Below are 22,064 nucleotides of genomic sequence, written 5' to 3'. Positions count from 1 at the left end.
TTTCGGCACAATGGCTTGTGCATAGTAGGTGCCTTGGTTCGTCTGAATTGATTATCACCCCCGTGAGAATGCCAGAATGCTTTGCATCCTTTTCCCAAGCCTCTCTTACATGAGTTAAAGCTCTCTGACCAGTTTCCACGGTGTCTCCAGAAATGCAGACTTTTGTTTCCTGTGCAGCTTGTGCAGCTCTGTCTTATTTCACTGCAGCCAACCGTGCCTGAAAGACAGGAGCAAACAAGATGGACAAGTGTGGCAGTGAATGAACCATTTTACTGCAATTAGAAGTTCACGGAGAATAAATTATCCTCTAGTTCAAGCTGTCCAGCAGTAATCCTCATTAATAATAACACTTCAACAACAGTCTGCTTCCCACCACGGCAGTGAGTGCTACAAACTTCAGCATTACTCTTGAAGCAGGAGTCACATCCCAGACGGCTAGCCCAGATCGCCATATGCAGCACACAAGAGAAGGCTTAAATTACAAAGAAGCTTGAATGCATAACTGTCCATGAAGTTCACTGGCTAGATGAGCAGGTGGAAAAAATCCAAGGGCTTCTCTCTTTCCAGCTTTCTCTTCTAATTCATGCTAAATTGTAAATGATTTTTCACATTAATGAGTAAATCTATCTAAAAGGATGCTTTCCTCTTTTGTGGCTGCATTGAAGACATCTCTTTTACTACAGTATCCTTTCTTCCTACACACGGCCACAGGCTATAGGGAATACATGGTTCATGAAGGCAGAGATTTTTGTACAGATATATTTTGTGGAGATATATTGTCTCTACATATATATGTACATTCATATATATGATTGATATACATATATACACATCATCTCTCTATATATTGTATCTTGATCTCTATATATCTGTATATAAAGAGAGAATATATAAAGAGACTATATATATATATATATATATACACATATATTTGTCTGTGTGTATATATGTATACACACACAGAGAGGGAGAGAGAGATTGAGATCCAGCCCTCAGTGGATGCTAGCTATTGGCTAAGAGCCTCTCTTCCTCTCCATGTGTCCTTCTTCATGGGCTACTTTGGGCTTCTTTGGAGCCTAGTGATTGATATCCTAGAGCAAGTATTCCCCCACCCCCAACAGATACACAAACAAAAAGAAAGCCAAGTGTAAACCCTACTGCCTTTTAGGACCCAAGGGTCTACGCTGGTTTGATTTGTTGAGGATGTCAGCAAGGGATGTCTAGATTTAACAAGAGAAGTACTAGGCTCCATCTTTTGGTGAGAAGTAGTATGATCCTAGAAATTCATTCTGGGTCCAGAAGTGTCACTGTGGACATTTTAAGTTTCAAGATGAACAGATATGTGTTAGACACACAAAGGGCAGTGGTAGGAGCATTTCAGGTAACATTAAAAAGTGGCACAAGCAAACTACCAAAGTGTGAAACAGCACAGCCTATTCTGAAAACGACAAGTCATTTGGACTTTTGGCTGGAATAGTTGTTTGATTGGAGTGCAAGACTTAAGGGCAGAATCAGATGACAAATTAGTGATTCAAAAAGAGTACTCAGAACCACTCTCTAAAACAGTATGGAGGTTCTTGAAAAAATTGAAAATAGAGCTACCCTACGACCCAGCAATTGCACTACTGGGTATTTACCATAAAGATACAAATGTAGTGATCCAAAGGGGCACATGCACTGGATGTTTATAGCAGCAATGTCCGCAATAGCCAAACTATGGAAAGAACCTAGATGTCCATCAAGAGATGAATGGATAGAGAAGAGGTGGTACATAGATATATACAATGGAATACTATGCAGCCGTCTAAAGAAACGAAATCTTGCTATTTGCAATGATGTGGATGGAACTAGAGGGTATTATGCTTAGCGAAATAAGTCAATCAGAGAAAGACAATTATCATATGATCTCCCTGATATGAAGAATTTGAGAGGTAATGTGGGGGGCTTGTGGGGTAGGGAAGGAAAAAGTGGAACAAGATGGGATCAGGAGGGAGACAAACCATAAAAGACTCTTAATCTCACAAAACAGAGGGTTGCTGGGGGAAAGAGGGTAGGGAGAGGGTTGTTGGGTTATGGACATTGGGGAAGGTAGGTGCTATGGTGAGTTCTGTGAAGTGTGTAAACCTGCGATTCATAGACCAGTACCCCTGAGGCTGATAATGCATTATATGTTAATAAAAAACTAAAAAAAAAAAAAAGTGCTCAGTCAGAAATACAGAAGAAAATTGGTGGGAACTAGACAAGAGTTAGCCTAAATTGGTGACTACCTGTAAGTGAATATTGGTAAAGTAATGAGGTCTGAGGTTATAGTGGCAGTACTGGGCATGGGGAAGAGGGCAAGAACAGAAGAAATTCAAAGGCGGTATACTAGGAAGAACTCATTGTTTGGATTTCTACTGTACATTTAATTATCTCATTGTATTTTTGGCAAAAACCCTATGAACTTGGAATTATTATTGTTCATTTTGGTTACACAAGAAAACTGAGACACAGGGAAGTAAAGTTACATGCCCATTTTCCTACAACCAGAACTAGGAGTTCTAGAGTCTAACACTGAAGCCCACACATTTAATTACCACATTTAATACTGACTGGATGTGGTGATGACTAGGGAAAAGGAGTCCAGGATCATCAACAGTTTTCTGACAAGCAACTAAGTGACTATTAGTGCCCTTTAATAAAATAGGGAAATAAAGAAATACAGGAGGATGGGAGAATAGGAAAGAAACATGTTTGTACATAATGAATTTTAGGAGTCCTGTAGAAAATTGAGTGGAGATTTCAGACACTTTGCTTATGATCTACACAAGGCACAATGGATTTTGTTCATGTTAGAAATGAATCAAAGTCATCAATCATTTATACTTTAAAAAGACCTTAAGAAGTACCTGGACAATTTTTTATTTCATAAATGAGGAAATCCAGGCTCAAAGAGGTGATCCAACTTACTCATAGAAAAACACCTGGTTAACTAGGGAAGTTTCCATGACTTTTGACTCTTAACCTAGCTTAGTAAACTATGGATTCTCCAAATACTCATTATGAAAGAACAAAAGTGTCTATAGTCAAATGCTAGATTTAGCAAACAATTTAGTTTAATTTCCTCAGGACTTCTCAGAAGTTTTATTACGTACATTGGGAATTGCTAAGAAACAAATTCCCTATCCAGAGTTTTCTAAATTCATGTAGTCACACAGTCTTTTACTCAAAGAATACTTCTTGGCATTGATCTTCTTTGCTACACACTGGAAGTGCTGGTAGGGTAAAAAATACATAGGCTTTGAAATCAGGACTGGAACTGAATTAAGTCTCCCCATGCTAGTAGCTGCATAGTCTTTGACAATTCATTTAATTCTCTGAGCCTTAGTTTCTACATCTGCAAAATAGGGTAATAACATATTGTTCACAATACTTTGTGTGTCAGCATATATAATGCATGTGGCAAAGACCCTCAGACACAGAGATGTTGGGTAAAAATGAGTCAGCTACTATTTTTTCCTCCTCTTTAACCAGGAATTATTCACTGGGCATCTTCTATATTTCCCCAAACCATTCACAGATACATATTAATTAATATGATTTTCCTCACCATTATTTCAGGAAAACTAAAGAGTCTGTCCTTCCTATTTATTTTACTCCAGATAAAATTGTTACCTATTAATACTAATCACCTTGATACCAGACCCTGAATTCTTCCAATTTGAGGCTAGAAGAGATGGAGAAGTAGAAATCTCATTTATCAGAACAAAAAGTCCCTGTTGATTCATCATAACAAGACTTCACTTCATGGAATTTGGAATTTCTCCAGATACACAATTAGCAAGTCTTCACTTCCTTGGTACTCATATTGAATTATAAATGGAGTTAGAAATTCATACATATAATCAGTATATAAGATGGAAAGAAACTGTGATGGTTAATTTTATGTGTCAACTTGACTGGGCCACAAAGTACCCAGATTAAACATTATTGCTAGGTGTGTCTATGAGGATGTCTCCAGATGAGATTAGCATTTAAATCAGTGGGCTCTGTAAAGTAGATTATCTTCCCTGCGTGAGTGGACATCATTCAATCCATGGAGGGCTTGCATAAAACAGAAAGCGAAGGAAGGGAGGACTCCTTCCCTTCCTACCTGCCTGCTGAGCGGGGACATTGGTCTTCTGCCCTCAGACTGAGATTTGTACCATTGTTCCTCTGGTTCCCAGGACTTTGGGCTTGGACTAGAATCACTCCACTGGCTTTCCTTGGTCTCCAACTTACAGAAAACAGGTTGTGAGATTTCTCATCTTTCCTAATTGTGCGAGCCAGTTCTTCATAACAAATCTCCATACGTATATCCTATTGGTTCTGTTTCTCTAGAGAACCTTGACTAATACAGATTTTGGTAGTAAAAGTGGTTCTAGAGGAGCAAGACGTTAAGAATAAGTTTTCTGAATTGGTTCCAGAGTTTCTGGCTCTCTAACCTGACTAGATACAAAGATGTTAATGACTCTGTTTCCAATAATAAAGAGAATACTGGTAGTCCACAGCATGACCTAGCCAAAACATCTGCATGGGATATTCTTAATCAACCACTTACAAGAATCAAGAAACTAGGTAACTCTGTAATTATATTTTTGAGTATTTTAAAAAAATTAATGAATATAGTGACATTGGCTGGTTACTCCTAACATTGCTGGACAAAGTAGTGCAAGAAAAAGATGAGCCAAGAGGTTTGAATTCCCACTCCAAGCACCCCATAAAGGACCTAAGAGTTTCTTTATGTTCCCCAAAGGAGACCTCTATCTTCTGTACCTGCAAAGATGAAATTGCTGATAATCAAATGCAGGACCATCCTGTGATTTTGGTGATTGAGTTATAACCCAGTTGAAAGCAGAGCCTTGCAGGGTATCTACTATTAAAGTGAGGGCATTGATTGGGAAAGAATGGGATCTTGTAGGCTGAAACAGGGACATGTGGGAAGACTTTGAAGAAACTGGGGACATTGAAACTAAATTCTGCTGAGTCTTTGCCAGCTTGAAAAGTGTATGAAAACTCCATAAAAAACTTTTAGAACTGATAAACGAATTCAGTAAATTTGCAGGTTACAAAATCAACAAATGAAAATTAGTCTGTTTCCATATACTAACAACAAACTATCTGAAAAGGAAATTAAAAAAACAATCTCATTTACAATAACAAAAAGAGTAAGATACTTAGTAATAAACTTAATTAAGGAGTGAAAGACTTGTATACTAGAAATAAAACATTGATAAAAGAAATTAAATAAAACAAAACAAATGGACAGAAATGCCATATTCAAGGATTGAAGACTTAATATTATCAACTGTAATATCAACCAAAATTCCAATGGCAATCTTTTACAGAAATAAAAAAAAAAATTATACAATATACTAACACAAAAGACCGTGAATAGCCAAATCAAACTTGAAAAAGAACAAAGCCAGAGACATCACACTTCCTGATTTCAAAATATATCACAAAACTACAGTAGTCCCACCTACAAAATTGAATAGAGAGGCCTGAAATAAATCCATAGATCTAGGGTCAACTGATCTTTGACAAGGGTACCAACACAATACAAACACATGATGGTAAAAGGATTGTGTCTTCAACAAATGGTGTTAGGAAAACTGGGTATACATTCAAAAGAATGAAGTTAGACTCTTATCTAACACTATACACAAAAATCAGTTCAAAATGCATAGACACTTAAATGTAAGACCTGGATCTGTGAAATTCCTAAGAGAAAAACAGTTTAAATGTCTGTTTTGGCAATGATTTTATGGATATGACATGAACCACAGGCAACAAAAACAAAAATATATAAGTAGGACCACATTAAACTAAAAAGTTTTCTACACAGCGAAAGAAACTATCAACAGAATGAAAAGGCAATCTACAGAATAGGAGAAAATACAAAAAATAGTCAAACTCATAGAATCAAAGAATGGAGTGGTGATTACCAGGGCTGAGAGAAGGGGAAATAGGAAGTTACTAATCAGCATAAGGTTTCAGTTAAACACATGTATATGCTCTGGAGATCTGCTGTAAGACCCTGCATCTATAGTCAACGATCATGTACTGTACACTTAAAAATTTGTCAAGAGGGTCGGTCTCGTGTAAATGTTCTTATTATAATGAAGTAAAAGTTTTAAAAAGAAAGTTAAAAATCATATCAAATCCAATGTTTGAACTTATTTAGATCCTGATTCAATATACAGATGTGGGGGGGATACAGTATATTGAACACTGGTAATATTTAATAATATAGTAATTATTATTAATTTTTAAAGATAATTTGTATCATTTTGAATATCTATATAGAAATACAGATGGATGAAAGGCTATGATGTCTAATATTCTCTTCAACATAATTTAAGGTTAAGGAAAATGTTAAAAATTGAGATAAGTCAAATTTGGCTGTGAGTTAATAAATGTTGGAGCTGGGATTGGGTACATAAGATGTATATTGGATGATCCACTGGCAAAACTAAGGGAAAGGAAATAAGAAAGAAAAATTGAATGCATGCTTGCCCCAGTGAAAGAAGCTCCAGATTTCAAAAACATAGTTCAATAATCTTTCACAAGTTTAAGATAAAGGACTGATGTCTTCTAACTCCCACCCTTCATGTTGGCTGTGCTGTCTCATTGTGATTAATCCAAGGTAACAAAGATGGAATATTGCATGCACAATGATAAATATTTGTCTTGACTCTGAGGATGCATAATAACTCTCTGTGTTTGGTAACTGATAAAAGGAAGGCATATGTCCAGAGGAAATCCCAGACAACTGGTATTTTTTTTAAATGAATTCTTTAAACTTAAAGAATTTTAGCTCCTATTTATGCACAGCTGAATTAGATATAGACACAGTTTAAATAAATGGAAATAAGCACTATTCTCTCCCCCACATGTGCTGATCATAGTAGAATTACTTCTGTGCAAATATTGTTAACTAGGTTAAAGACAGGATGGCTAGAAATGTAAAAAGGGAAATAAAAATAAAGAACAAGGGAACAAACAAAGGAAGAAATGGAGAGAGGGAGGGAAGCAGGAAGAAAGGAAAGAAGAAAAAGAGGAACGAAGGAAGACAAAAGTTGACCCTTCTTAGCAGAATGCAGAACATTTCAATTTAGTAAGCTTGGTGCAGCTGTTCTCATAAACCCATGAAGAGTGGAGCCAATTGTCCATTAAAGATTTACCAGCCATTCCTAATCTTCACTGTGCAAAGTGTCCATTGGAGATTTCCCCGTCCTAGTTGGTGAGGATTACTCTTCCTTTCAAAGTCATTTATGGTCACTGAGGAATCTAGAATATAAGAAATGGATTGTTGGTTATATAACCAAAAATTTACATATGATTACTGACTTTGTCAAATCTCAAGTTGTCCCAAGGCATTCTAATAGGACTTTAAATGTGTGCAAAAATAAAATTTTTAACTAACTATGTAAAAAGTTAAATAGGTGGTATCTTAAAACCAGATCGTGTCCTTGAGTTTTGGGCTCAATATGGAGTATTAACTTGGGAATAATGACATTTCCCTCTTAACCCACTATCTCCAGATTTGTAAAGACACAGCCAGGACTAAGACAATAATTCCAGTCGTCTGAGATAACTGAACCACCAAAATCTAGAAAATACCAGTAATCTTCTGAAACGTCCAAATACACTGGTTCAGATAGCTCAGTTATTTACACTCACATTAATTATTTCAAAGATACATATTGGCTGCATATATGCCAAGTACATTACCTGGTAATACGAAGGTGATAGAAACAGAGAAGACTCCTCATGGAGCACACAGTCCAGAGGAGAGTAAAGAGTAGGTCTCATCTAGACCCTAAAAATAAGTATAATTTAACCAAAGAAGGTGGGACACTCAGCAGCCTCCTCAAGTGACTACACTGATACACGAGTCCTTGGAGATCTAGAAGTATTCTCGCCAGTTTCTTAGAAGGCCCCTCATCCTTTTCCCTTCATTCCCACTTCAGGAATAGTTTCAAAGAGAGTGCAGAAAAGAAAGGAATCTTTTTTTAGCTTGGGGAATCCAAAAGAGAAAACTATTCCCTACTTCCCTTCTGGAATTCTGGGGAACAGTATCTGCATTCATTCAGTCTGTAGATCAACAAATATTCATAGGGATCCTGTTTATGCACCAAACACATCTTTATATAGTGGGTTTTTTTTTTTTTTTTCCACACCACCAAAGCAAGGTAGCACAGGAGCTGAACAGCTTTATGGGATGCCTAAGGTACAGGATCCAAGATTTCTCCAGTCTGCAGCACTCCAAAAGGAATGGGAGGTACACTGACTCTCTCTCTTTCCTCACCTTTTCAGGATGCAGATGTTAGCTCTGAAAAGAGAGAAATACAGAGAATAAGTGCCCTAAATGGACCCTACAATCATGATGAGGGGGGCACATAAGTATGAAGCAGCATGGAGGACCAAATGAAATAAGAACTTATCCCAGGAGAGACCAGTGTAGGACAGGTAAAGACCAAGGAGTAGATACTATCTCTTCGCTATTGCTATGAGACTATGAAAACACCACAGCTTAGATTAGACCTAGGAAGAAGCAGAAATTTTGACTTGATGGTGCTTAAACCAGAAACTGAGAAAACTCAGAAGTGCCTTAGTTTGTAATGTTTATAACCAGGGAGTAATGGTTTCTTGGAATGTATATTTAGTTGAATCATATAAAGTTATATTTTTTTACACGACCAAGGCAACTGAAAATAGTACAACCTGTATGCAAGCTCTTTGCATACTCGTATGTATACGTATGTGTTTGCAAAAAGAACCAGATGTACTTGAATATGAGACCCTTCATAATAACCACCTTCAGAAGTTCTATTTAAGGTGTTGTCATTGTTCAACTCCTTCTTAACCCTTCAGCATCACTTTATAAACAATACAAGAAAATCAATTCCATTAGTTCATATTGACTCTCCATGTTTGATTAGCAACTGCACAATAAAGAAAAAGAAAAAAGAAAAAAGATGACTTGCTTAAATCATGGCTTTATTCACCAAACTTGGCACTTCCAATCTTCCGGCAGTTTCCAGAAATCAGCAGACACATGTTTACTAGCTCTGAAAATAAAGGCAATCCCAAGATGTTTTAAGCAATGCCTACTGTGTTTTAATACATGCATTATCAAGGTGGCTGTTTTGAATGAAAACATGTATTTGGATGTATTAGCATATTTGTGGAAACCAGAATAAAGCCAAAACAAACAAACAAAACAAAACAAAAAACAAAAACAAACAAACAAAAAAACCCACCCAGTCAAATGACTTTAAAATCAGAGGTATTTAGGACAGTGACAAATATTCAACTTTGACCAAATAGTCATTTCCCTTGAAATCACATTCTATCACTGTCTCAATTTCTACAATGCCTTATATTTTCCCCACACTTTAGAAATAGCTTTTTAAAGGAGGCCACAGCATCAGCTCTATGATGCAAGAAGAGAGGGGAGCCTGAGAGTCCGTCACCCAGCCTCTACTGTCTCTCAAACAGGTATCTTAGCATTTTTACAAACATTACTCTTAATCTCATTTTTCATTCCCATCTTGCAACTTTATGCCTTCCTATTGATCTAAGTGCTGCTGCTTAGAGACACCAATGAGAAATGCTGAGAACATTCAATAAATAAAAAATATCCATCCACCCTGTACGTGATTCCTCTTTAGAAAATTGTGCAAGTAAAATAGTGTTTTTCTGCTCCCTGTTCGTTCTGAGACCAAAGCCTATGCCCTGCATGTAGAATTAACTCCAGGGGATGAGTAGAGGATGTTCTAAATTTCAAATCTCAATCCTGGTTCCGCAGCCCAATATTGCCTTAGAGAAGTTGCCTTCTATAATTATTGATTACCTTGCACATACTGTAATTGAAGTCACATCTACAAAGATCTCAGTTCAGATTGTAGCATTTGTGATTTTTCCTGAATGAGAAATGCATGCATTTGCATTACTTCTATAAAAGAAGTTGTTTGAAAATGAGAGAACACTTTTCTGTTGCACATATTTTGCTAGTTTGAATTTAGCCAGGGATCTTGGTACATTTTTGTACACTGGGTACATTTTTCATTCAAATGATCATTTGTTTAAATAAAAAAAAGTCACAAAGACCACCTGAGAGATGAGGTTTTTATCAAACAAGTGAGCCAATTCAGGATCGGAATTGTGCACTTCATCTCGGTACCAGCTATGGGCATTGGGGTAAGTATTACTGAATAGAATGGAAAGAATTCTGACCTAGATGTCAGGAGATGTGGGTTATAGTATTTGCTTACCCAGCTAACCAGATTTCTGTTGACTTCCCCAAGCTCTCATTCTACCATCTACATTCTCATTCTCTTGCTCGCATTCTACTATCTACAGAATGAAGGAGCTGATACCCCATCTTTTCTACCACTAGTATTTTCTGAGCTTCATGCACAAAATGTGAAGGTATATTTTCACAAACAGCTGGTTGCATCTTACGGCAAGATTGTCTGTCTTTCTTCCCTCATTCCCTTAAGAGCATTAACAATATTTTGTCTGCAGAGAACAGAATACTGAGGTGGAGAAGCCGAGAGGTTGCACTGGGAAGCGGTCTCAGTTAGACTCTTTCAAGTTCTAAGACCAAAAACCTCCTCATAGAAACCTCCACAATGGGATGAGAAAACAGCTATTTTACTGCATTTAGGCATTTACTGCATGACCTGCTCACGCCGAGAGTCTGGACATTCAGGTAAGGACCTGAGCTTAGGATTCCCACCACAAGTTCCTGCTTTGGTTTTCCCAGGGAATCTGCTGAAATAACCACTGTGGTTGAGGCCACAAAAAGTTAGCGACCTCTGCCCTTACCACCTTATAAGTACTAGGTGCTTGCTTCTCTGCTCTCTGTCTCCTGCTTGTTCATGACCTGGGTGGAGTCTGCCCTCCCCTAGGGCTCATTACACTCTGCCCCACTTCTGGGATTTCTGTGGAATAAATCTTGTGACTTTATTTCTTGTGAATGAGTGTATTGAAACTGCACCTTCAATCAAAATGACTCTGGGGTTACTTCCCCAAACGTGGAAGCTGAAACGCTGAAGAAGCGAACTGCCACCCCACAAGAGTAGCTGATGCCCCCTCATTCGGCAGGTCGTGTGCTCTATCCATTTTTCATTTAATACAGCAGCTGAAAGACCCCAAACACACTTGACATTTAAAAAAGGAAATTTATGTAATAAAATAAAATCTTTAAAAAAAAAAAAGGAAATTTATGTCTCGTGCCATTGAAAAGCCTAGTTATGGACTAAATCATAGCCCTTCAAAATTCATATGTTGAAACCCTCACCCTCGGTGTCTCAAAATGTGACTATATTTGGAGAGGTACTTTAAACAGGTAGTTAAGGTTAAATGAGCTCATTAAGTTAGTGGGCCTTAATACAACTTGACTAATGTCCTTAAGAGAAGAGGAAACTTGGACAAAGAGACATACCAGGGGTACACATGAACAGAGAGCCAACCATGTGTAAAGGCAGCAAGATGGTGGCCAACTGCAAGCCAAGAAGAAGCCCTCAGAAGTCAACTGTGACAGCACCTTGACCTTGGACATTTAGCCTTCAGAACCAGGAGAATATAACCTCTATTGTTTAAGCCACTGAGTCTGGAGTTTTGTTATAAGAGCCCTAGCAAATTCATACCAGTCCCTCGCAAGGCTGGATATAATTTCTGAAGCCTAGTGAAAAATGAAACTGTGGTGCCCATGGTTCAAAAAATAACAACAACAACAATAAGAACAAAATATCACAAATGCTACTAAAACATTAGGCTTTTTTCCCTCTCTTAGTCTCCATCCAACTTATCATGGTGGTTTTATTATTTAGGTTTTGGGGGCATTTTTGTTTTTTACTTTTTGCTATTTAAGTCATTCTAAGAGAAGAAAAATTAAAATGCTAAATTATTAGCTTGAATTTTACCATTCATTTCTATATTGTGCAGTGCCCATTTTAGATACAAATATAAGAGCATTGAACTCACATGCAGGATTACCACAATGGCACAACTCATATTTCATAGCCCGTACATGCATATCTGTATCAATCTTACAAGAATAGTGGGGAAAATGGAACGTGGAACAATGGAACGTGTGTGTGAACACAGGAATACACGTAAATATGTCTGCTCTCTTTGCCACCCCAGCTGCATGTAGCATTCACGATGAACCAGAAACACGGAATTCCAGGAAACTCCACAATGTATAGAGGCTCTGGAAGATTCCAAGAGAGCACACAGAAAGCCTGCTGTGTCTGTGACTGAGTAGGCAGGGGTGCCGACGGTCCAGGGAGGCGTACCTTCCCTCTGAATCAGAACTGACTTGGAATGCAGAAAGCAAGCAAGGGCATTCTGAAAAACCACAAAAAAACCAAGCAGCCCTGTGAGGACTGTTCTTGCTTGTGTATTACTTCCCTGTATTAGTGAACCATTAGTCTGAAAATGATCATTGGCAGGAAAGGGAAAGAAAGAGCAACTTTTAGCTGCTTTTCCTTTCAGTCATTCCATGCTCATCAATAATTGTAGGAGGGAGTGTTAGTAGAATTTATATGTCTCAAGAAGCGAAATAGAAAGAGATGAGTTAGTTTCTGCAGTGTTTCCACGATCCCAGAGCCCATCTCTGAAGCTGGAGATTGCAAGTACTCTGAAGTGAAGGATGGAAAGAGAAAGTCAGGAAAAGAGTAGTTTGCCAGAGGAAAATTGGGGTATAGTCACCCAAAATAGGGTAAATGGGTGAAAAAAAGCAAAAATAACATAAAGGTCAGAGATATTTTAGTCATCCTGATCTAGGAGGTCAGGGTAGAGAGATCAGTGCAATTAAGAAATTGTACATGGTTTTGAACCTGGTAAAGTCACAAAAACTAGGCTGATGATTTTTCTGTTCCAAGCTAGGATCACCAGGTAAGGTTGTGTAGCTCACCATATGCTATGGCTCTTTTCCAAGAAGTTATGGTATGTGTACAAGTTCTATTCCAGGATATTCCATTTGGATGCTTCTTTTAACATTTCTCCTGCATTTTACCATTATCATCTGAAATTTATAATCAAATGATCTTAAACCCCTTGAAAGCATTTCTATTTCTGACTATTATATAAGAACTGCTTTCAAACATGCAGTAACTAGCACTGGAACTACTTAACTCAGTTCTATTCAGACTTCCCATGAGAATTCACTTCTGACTGAGTGGTTTTCAGCACAGGGAACAGGGGTGGTTAGAGGGAGGAGGCTGGTGTGAATGGGTGCTGTCAGAGGAGGAAGAGGGTGAGTGAAAACAGGGGGGTCACATTTACACTTATGCACTTTGTCCAATTGTCCTCTGGGCCTGTGATTGGTGGAGCTCCTGCCCTATTCAAAGTCTTCCCGAAGGGGATCTCACAGGTTCTCATGGAAGAACCTTTTCCACCTCATGTGGACTTATCATTGGTGTGTGACATCTTCTCCATATACACATACTTCCTAGAAAGCCACTCAAGGGGATCTCACTAGCACAGCTTGTACCCACAGGGAGGCCACCAACCATAAGGATCATCCTTCCCAGAGTCCCCAAGACCACTCCAGGTAGCACCACTGTTAATCCCCTCGTCAGAGCCCCTGGTTACGTTGACAGCTCCTGACTGTGTAACTCTGCTACAGCCTTTCAGATTCTGTATTCTGATGACCTCATTCTCAGAAGCCCCAGTTCTGTTCCCCACCAAAGCGTTTGCCCATTTTGTGTTCCACCCTGTCAGACAAATACCAAATCAGAGCAGCCAGGCACCCTTACATCTCATGGAATTTTAGTGGGAACAGGAAGATGAAAATAATGGACACCACTTTGTATTCAAAACCTTTGAGGAGAGCAAGCTTGGGTGCCTACAACTCTGTTCTCCAAGAATTTCTACCATAGACAGAGAATACACAATGTTGACAGGCCTCCAGGCAAATAGGCTTCTAGTGAGTCAGTGACCTCAATGGCTTGGTTTTGCCAAAAGAAATGGATGTGTCCTACTGCCTGGAGTGACAGCAGCTTAGACTCAAGCTTTAGACTCACTAGCAGTAAATAATTCTGATGATGACTTCAGCGAGGAGAAAGGCCAAGCTGCAGATTTTGTTCAAAACTGGGGAGTCCCAGGGGTATGGATTACAGAAGTGTTTTTCTATTTATCTTAGAAACTTCTCTCTCTCTCTTTTTAAAGATTTTATTTAATTATTTGTCCGAGGGAGAGGGAGAGAGAACACAAGCAGGTGGAATGGCAGGCAGAAAAAGAAGCAGGCTCCCTGCTGAGCAAGGAGCCTGAGATGGGTCTCGATCCCAGGACCCTGGGATCATGACCTGAGCTGAAGGCAGAGGCTTAACTGACTCAGCCACGCAGGATATCTCTCACAAAAACCTCTGTCATAGAAAGTCATCTGGGATTTTTCTTGGCATATGAAGAATTTTTTTTTTTCCAGCTAATGAGTGGCAAAGCTGGAACTAGAATCCAGACAATTCTTTCTTTACTCTCCTCATGGAAAAATCACAAGAACAACAGGGCAAAGATTGCTGACACTCTTACAGCTTTGGTATCTACCATATTTGTCCCGGATTATGGAAAACTTGCCCTAATACAATCCAGAGGACTTCTTATTCTCTACTCTCATGAGAAATGTTAGAAAGAAACTGTCAAAATTCTGTGAACTTTGATTGGCATCTATTCCCCACGTTTATATGACAAAGCCAAAGTCTTACATCTTATTTTCCATGGCAGGTACCCTGGCTCTTTCAGGTTTTTTTTTTTTTTCCCCACTGAATTTTTTCTCATCTGTGATCCAACTAAAAGGATGTCCTCATCGTCTGAATGATTTTATCTCCCACACTTACTCTCTCTATATACCCCAGAAAACCAAGATAGGACTCTAGAATGCTAATGATTTCATGTCTCTGTAAACTTCACAGCTCTCTCTGATGTTAGCCTCCTCTCCAAATACCTCTAGAGGTACGGGAGAGTTTTCACAGAACAGAAAACAATAAAGGTTTAGGTCATTTTAATAATAGAGAAACTGAAGGAAAGTTAAGTAAGAGTCACACAAAGACACTCTAGGGACATGACTGGGACACATGTGATCTTGTCCCCAGGCTACTAGACAGAACCTATTTATTATTCAAAGAAAAATCCTGCTGACCCTCTGATCTCTGTGTATAATTAGGTAGAGCTCAGATTCTCCTTAAGTGTGTGTGTGTGCGTGTGTGTGTGTGTGTGTGTGTTAAGTCGTGTTCGGCTCATGGCATTTAGTCCAAATAAACAGTTTTCCAATTGCTTACAATAAATGCAATGCTTCCTGAAAACTAACAATAATCTCATTCAATTCTGCCTTCCTCTTCTTCAATCATGTGACTAAACAAGGACCTATGAGACTATTCCCCAGGTCACCACCATGAGTGATTGAGTTGTCAGCCTTTCTACTAAAGCTCTTACCTGGATCTCAATTAGTGCTAATTATTATTGGGACTCCATTACCCCAGTAAGGAAATGCCTCCCCTGATAAAAGCAATGTTATAAAAAAAAAAGAAATTTAAATTTGCCTGCTTCTGAATCAGAAGTGATCCCGATACCTGACCTGGGGGCAGGGTAAGTGGTATGACAACTTGGCAAGAATATACCCCAACAGTTCCAAGCCATGAAGACCCAGAGTGTTGGTAGGAATATTCTGTAGATAAACAAAGATTACTGCCATTGGCATCTGGCACTGTGCTGATAGGAAGCCCATCCTATTGTTGAAGGAACAGCTCAAAAGGAAAGGAGTGGCGATCTCCCTTGTCCCCAGCTCTGCTGCTTCTCACTTAGTACCCAGCTTTACCAGGTCTGCCTCCAGCCCCCAGCTGCGCTTCTATGGATCTTACTTCTAGGACAAGATTTCTCCATCTTGACACAATTGATATTTCAGATCGGGTAATTCTTTGTTGTGAGTGGCTGCCTATGCATTGTAGCATATTTTGCAACATTCCTGACTTCTACCGACTGGATGCTAGTAGCACCCACTACTTGTAAAGTCAAAAATATCTCAAGACTTTGCCACGTGCCCCCAGAGCAAGGAACAAAGCTGCCCTTGGTTGACCACCACTCACCTAGGGTCATAGAGAGTGGGGTCAGGAAGAGGTCACAGGTAAGTTGGTTCTCAGAGGATGAATTGTTAACCTTTCTAGTATCCCAGTACTCTCCCAGATTTTGTGGGGAAAATTTCTTTTTTTTTTTTTTTTAAGATTTTATTTATTTATTTGACACAGAGAGAGACACACACACAGCAAAAGTGGGAACACAAGCAGGGGGAATAAGAGAAGGGAAGCAGGCTTCCTGCCGAGCAGGGAGCCCAATGTGGGACTCGATCATAGGACCCTGGGATCATGACCTGAGCCAAAGGCAGATGCCTAATGACTGAGCCATCCAGGCACCCCAAGTAGAGAAAAATTCTTAGCCAGTGTCCACAATATCACGTAAGTATGTATAGGTAAAATTTTGTATCAGAGACTCCCTCAAGCCCAAGAATTAATGCTCTCAGGTATTACTCCCTTTACATCAACATTAGAATCTTTTCATACAGGACTTTCCCAAAAAGCAAAGCAAAACCAAAATAAAAAACAAATACTGCAAATGTAGTTCAAATACAGACAAGTTTACAAGATAGAGATGTCTTATCTTAAAATAACTGAAATCTAGTCACAAAATGGTTTGGCACAATTTAAGAGCTCAGAAGCTCTACATTTTTTTTTTCTTCTATTCTGGGTGAGTTTGTTTTTCCAGCTCCACCTGCATCTCCTTTCCTTCCCAGAAAAGCACTGAATTTAAAGCAAGAGTAGTAATAGCTAACTTTTATCTAGCACTTTCTAAGGGGCAGGCTTTAATTCTGGGCACTGTTCTGAGCACTTTTCCTGATACTTTTCTACATCCTCTTATGGAATGAGTACTACCCTCCAAACTATGTGTGGTCCACAGTCCTAAGGACCTAAGTCCTAAGGTCCACAGTCCTAAGTGGACAGTGGGAGGTACTTATCTAATGAAAAGGAAAGCCATGCATTTCCAGGATGTATGACTTTCACAGTCAATACTACGGACATCTAATCAACTACATTTCCTCTCTGTCCCCTTTCCCCCTCAGTTTTCCCGCCCTTAGGAGGGAGGTAAATCTTTGTTTCTTCATTGCATCCTGACTAGTTTCCAGTGAATTCACATGATTTGGGTATCATCTACCATTGTTCCTCAAAGTCTGGCCCAAGAACCATCTGAGGATGAATCACAGTAGTCCTTACTAAAAATGCAAATTCTTGGGTCCTACCATAGATCCACTGAATTAAAATTTTGGAGGATGATGCCCAAGGCTGTGCTTTAAACAAGCTGTTTAGATGATTCTGATACATACAAAAGTTTGAGCTCAGTTTAGACTTTATGATTGGTTAGCTCAGCTAGTTAGAGCTAATTAGACTGCAGTTCAATTCTCAGACAGAAGAGCCAACTTTGCTTGGCAGTTCTACTTCTACCCTTTCCTTATTTATTCAGCATTCTTCCCAACTAAAAACAGCTAAACAATATGGGGAATTGGGGGAAACAGTCTGGATAGTTAGAGTCAAGTTTATTACCCAAACTGGAAAACTAATTACAAGGGCATTATTTGTATTCACAAGGGGTAATGTATTTTTTTCCCCATTGGCATTTCTTGAATGCCTAACTAATAATCAAGACCTAGTACTAGTTTCCAAAAAAGGAAAACATCTGTGAGACTTCCCCTAGATCTTGGTTAACGCATGTCTGGGTCTTAGGTCCAAAGATCTTAAGGGCAGCAGAGCCAGTAATTCATTCTGTGGAGCATTCTGCAAGGTTACCTTGTAGGCGGAGTTTTTCTATAAAATATGGTCCATAAAAGTTCTCAGTGGAGGGGCACTCGGATGGCCGGCTCTGTTGGTTCTGATCAGGTTGAGATCTCAGGATCTCAGGATCCTAGGATCAAGCCCTGCATCAGGTTCCCTGCTCGGTGGGGAGCTGCTTCTTTCACTTCCTGTGGTCTCTCTTTTGCTCACTCTCTCGCTCTCAAATAAATAAATCTTAAAAAAAAAAAAAAAAGAAAAGAAAAGAAAAAAGAGCTGTCAATTGGATAACCAAAGCCAATTTACAAAGTTGTGCCATGGCCATAAACCCTGAGTAGTAGTATTTCTTCACCCATCTAACTCCTGAACTCCCAAACGTCTCAGCAGTTTACAATCACTCTCAACCAAACCAAAGCTAATAAAAGCCTTTGAATCTTACTTTCAGTCATTCAAATCAAACAGTATCTCTGAAATAACTTTTACTTACCCTGCCAATGACAGAAATACTATCTGATTTTTTTTTTTTTTTTTTTGGCCAAACTCTATAGAAACATTGGTATTATTGTAGAGAATACATAACCAAAAAAAGGAGTCAGCTTCTCCCTTTGAGAAATACTAATTAGTAGCCTGGTAGTCAGTGCTTGGAAGGGAGCACAAGGAAGTGTCTCCCAGGAGAGGAGCTCCAACACTGTTTTCCCAGCAGGAACTGTGTGCCAGGACTGCTCCTTAGTTACAAGCAAGTTTTATTGTTTTCCCTAAACGAAAATAAAATAGTCTGGTGGTAGAATGGAATTAGAGAAACGGGACTTCATTTGGGAGCCTTACCAACACTGTTCAGAGAGGGGAAATTCCCGGCTTTCCATAATTCTCTGAATGTTTCAGACCATGGTTCCAAGACAAATGTCGCAAAATCTACCGCATTTCATCCCCTCAGTTCGACTTTGACACAGTCACGTGATTAACGGTGCAAACTCCTTCCTGGACTTCGCACAGCTTTCTGTGCTTCAGCTTCTCCTCAGTAAAAACAAAACAAAAAGAAACAAAACAAAACACCTCATTTCACTTGCATGGCCCTCCCTCTCTATAAAATCCTAAGAAGTAATGAGGTATTTACGGTACTTTTTTTTTTTTTTTTTAAGAGGGTTCTACTTTCCAAAGCCTTTTTTTAGGTGAAGCATTAAGTAGCTTGCATTAGTCTCCCTCCCTGACACTTTAAAGGGAGAGTTAATGTGGTTAAACAAATTTTCATTAATTCCAAGTAGATCATAAAGTATATTGGAAGTAAAACTAAATCCTTCTCTTTTCCATTTTCGCTAGACCTAGATGTCCTGAAGATGTAAAGTCCTTTTGTAACTTTTCACTGCATCTCAGATTTCTAATATATCTGACATTTATTCTGTAACCACTATGTCCTGGGCTCCTTCATATATATAAAATATCATTTAAACTTCTTAACAACTCTGAAGACAGGACTCCTGTCTCCCTTTTACAAAAAAGGGCCTGAGGTTCAGGGAAACAAAGCAAATTTGTCCAATGGCACAGAACCAGATTCAAAGCCTGGTCTCTCCTAGCTCCAAATTTAAAGTTCAGTCTGTTGTCCGATAGCCATTACCTGGGTAGGTTCAACTGCTCAGAATAAATGAGGGATCAAAATTCAGCGTTTCCATTGCGCTTAAAAAAAAATCTCTTAATGCTTTCTATCCTGTGCTCCCAGGAGTCAGTTTTTCATGTATTTTGCAAGGTTGACACACTCCCATGTTCTCGCTCTTCCCTGGTCATACCTGTTTCACCTGCGTGAATTATAATAGAAGTATCCACAGACATACTTTTTTTTTTTTTTTTAAGATTTTTAGAAAAGCTAGTCATTGGAGAGAATATGGAAGTAAATATACATGACACAGAGAATTCCTTCCACTCAACTCAGTCTCTAAGTCACCATTTCTAGGCCACCCTGCTGTTGCCAGGGGCACACAATGCTGCTGGAAGCACACCAGAACTCTTGCACGAGCTTTCTAAAGGTTCCCCGTAAAATGCATTGTTTTTGTAACTGCCAGTTAAGTGATGCCTTGGCCGCATTTGAGGAAGAGTGGGGACATCCAGTGGCCACCTAGGTTGATAACAACCGAATTATCACCACAATGATACGTTACGATTTGACATAAACCCTTGTGCTGCGGAGAATGCTAAAAGATTTTTGGTTTTAACAGTTTTTAAACTATCGTAAGTGGAATCCTTTGGTACCCAGCTACTTGTGTTTAGAGTTCAATGGGCAAGTTTATCTCTGTCAAACAAACTCATTTTTGGACAAACTCTTTTTTTTTTTTTTTTTAAACAGAAACATCACTTTTATTGACAAGTTAGGGCCACGGACAGACAGCTTCCAGAACAGAAAAAAGACAGTCCCAAGACAACGGAGTGTAAAAATCATAGCAGACAGCCTAATACTCTTCACCCTCATCCTCTCCCTCAGCACTATCCGCTCCGACCTCCTCATAATCCTTCTCAAGGGCAGCCATGTCCTCACGGGCCTCAGAAAACTCTCCTTCCTCCATGCCCTCCCCCACATTCCAGTGAACAAAGGCACGCTTGTCATACATCAGGTCAAACTTGTGGTCCAGGCAAGCCCAGGCCTCAGCGATGGCTGTGGTGTTGCTCAGCATGCACACAGCTCGCTGGACTTTGGCCAGGTCTCCACCGGGCACCACAGTGGGAGGCTGGTAATTAATGCCCACTTTGAAGCCAGTGGGGCACCAGTCCACAAACTGGATGGTACGCTTGGTCTTGATGGTGGCAATGGCGGCATTGACATCTTTGGGAACCACATCGCCACGGTACAACAGGCAGCAAGCCATGTATTTACCATGGCGAGGGTCACATTTCACCATCTGGTTGGATAGTCCACTGCCTACCACATTATGTGGTAATTAATGTGACCTACCACATTAAACCAAAGTACATGATGACATTAACTACCAAAAAAAAAAAAAAAAAGAAGAAGAAGAAGAAGAAGAAGAAGATTCTGAACATCATAAGCTGTTGGACTCAGTCCATTTACATGAATGACCTTTTGGCCTCAGGGTGTGCACACTATACCAATATTGATGAAGTCTTCCTTTTGGCAGTAGGAAAAGGAACAAAAAAGTTGGAGGGGACAAGAGGTCTCATTGACCAGCTAGTGCAATTTGGGAATGGAAATTTTTTCAGTGAGGAAAGAACACATGTGTCTTTTAAGTTCTCCAGAATAATATTATTGAAAGGTGTTTGGTGTTACTCTGCCATGAGATGAAAGAGTTTGGCCAATAAAAAATATGTTACATTGTTCTCCTGGAATGTAGTTTAGTTATTATGCTTATAATTTTTCCTGCTGTCATAGGCAAAATTTTAAAACCATTCAAAACTCAACATTCCTATCCTTATCTGAATCGAACAGGTAAAGTTGGAGGACAAGGTAAAGAGATCAAGGACAAGGACAAGGGAACTCCTAAGACATAATCTTTGGAACACACATCATTGTATCTGCCCTCCGAATGGCTTAACTCAGGGCCAGTCACCCTCAAAAAAGCTGCAAATAGGTGCATGTGGCTTTGGGGTTTCCTCAGTGTTGGTCCATTCCCTGGCTTTCCACAATAGTCTCTATAGGTTTTAACAGGCTTGGCCTGTAAGCAGTTCTCCAGCCTTCCTTAACCTTCTCATTGATCATCAACACAACCATGGTGTACAATGACAGGACTCTGCTCCCAGTGAGATGTTCCTAATCAGAAAGGAAATTAATGAATCTTTGAAAATTTAAGGGTAAAAGAGAGATGCTGGCTCACAGTGTTAGTGCTCCAAGAGATTTTTTCCCTAATAGAAGACAATATTTTATTCCATAAAAATAACTTGCAGTGTCGGAATGTCAAACATAATGGCAGGTGTTCAAACTCTCCATCTCAGAGCTTTAGTTATCCTGCCATGTAGACTCTCAGCTATAAATAAAACCAAACCTAATTCTTATCCATTAAAAGTAACCAGAAGAAATGCCAGAAGGCACCCTCACAAAGCTCTAGATTTTTGTTTGACAACAACAACAAAAAAACAGGTACACACTGTACTTAACCATACGTCACCTACAATCACCTTAAATACAAAGCTCATGTATGCAGACCTAACGGGTCTTCCAGATACTCCCCTTTTGAAGTCTGTCATCTCTGCTTCATAGTAACGTGATTTTGTATT

General features: G+C 39.2%; 1 protein-coding gene and 1 long non-coding RNA gene across 2 annotated transcripts; both read right to left on the bottom strand.

Annotated features, from left to right (window-relative positions):
* Positions 1–110: 110 nt before the first annotated feature.
* Positions 111–18,775, bottom strand: LOC122891315. The gene is made up of 3 exons (XR_006381272.1): positions 18,675–18,775; positions 7,206–7,311; positions 111–217 (listed from the first exon to the last, which is right to left on the bottom strand). It is a non-coding gene; the product is annotated as an uncharacterized LOC122891315 (long non-coding RNA).
* A 1,398-nt stretch (positions 18,776–20,173) lies between these two features.
* Positions 20,174–20,761, bottom strand: LOC122891273 (tubulin alpha chain). The gene has a single exon (XM_044226817.1). It carries the CDS (start codon positions 20,732–20,734, stop codon positions 20,288–20,290), a length of 447 nt encoding a protein of 148 aa, XP_044082752.1. The 5' UTR covers positions 20,735–20,761; the 3' UTR covers positions 20,174–20,287.
* Between the last annotated feature and the right edge of the window lie 1,303 nt (positions 20,762–22,064).

Source organism: Neovison vison, chromosome 12 (genome assembly GCF_020171115.1).
Source record: "Neovison vison isolate M4711 chromosome 12, ASM_NN_V1, whole genome shotgun sequence".
Classification (NCBI taxonomy): Eukaryota; Metazoa; Chordata; class Mammalia; order Carnivora; family Mustelidae; genus Neogale; species Neogale vison.
Note: the sequence above shows the minus strand (reverse complement) of the source record. Positions and strands in the feature narration are given on the sequence as shown.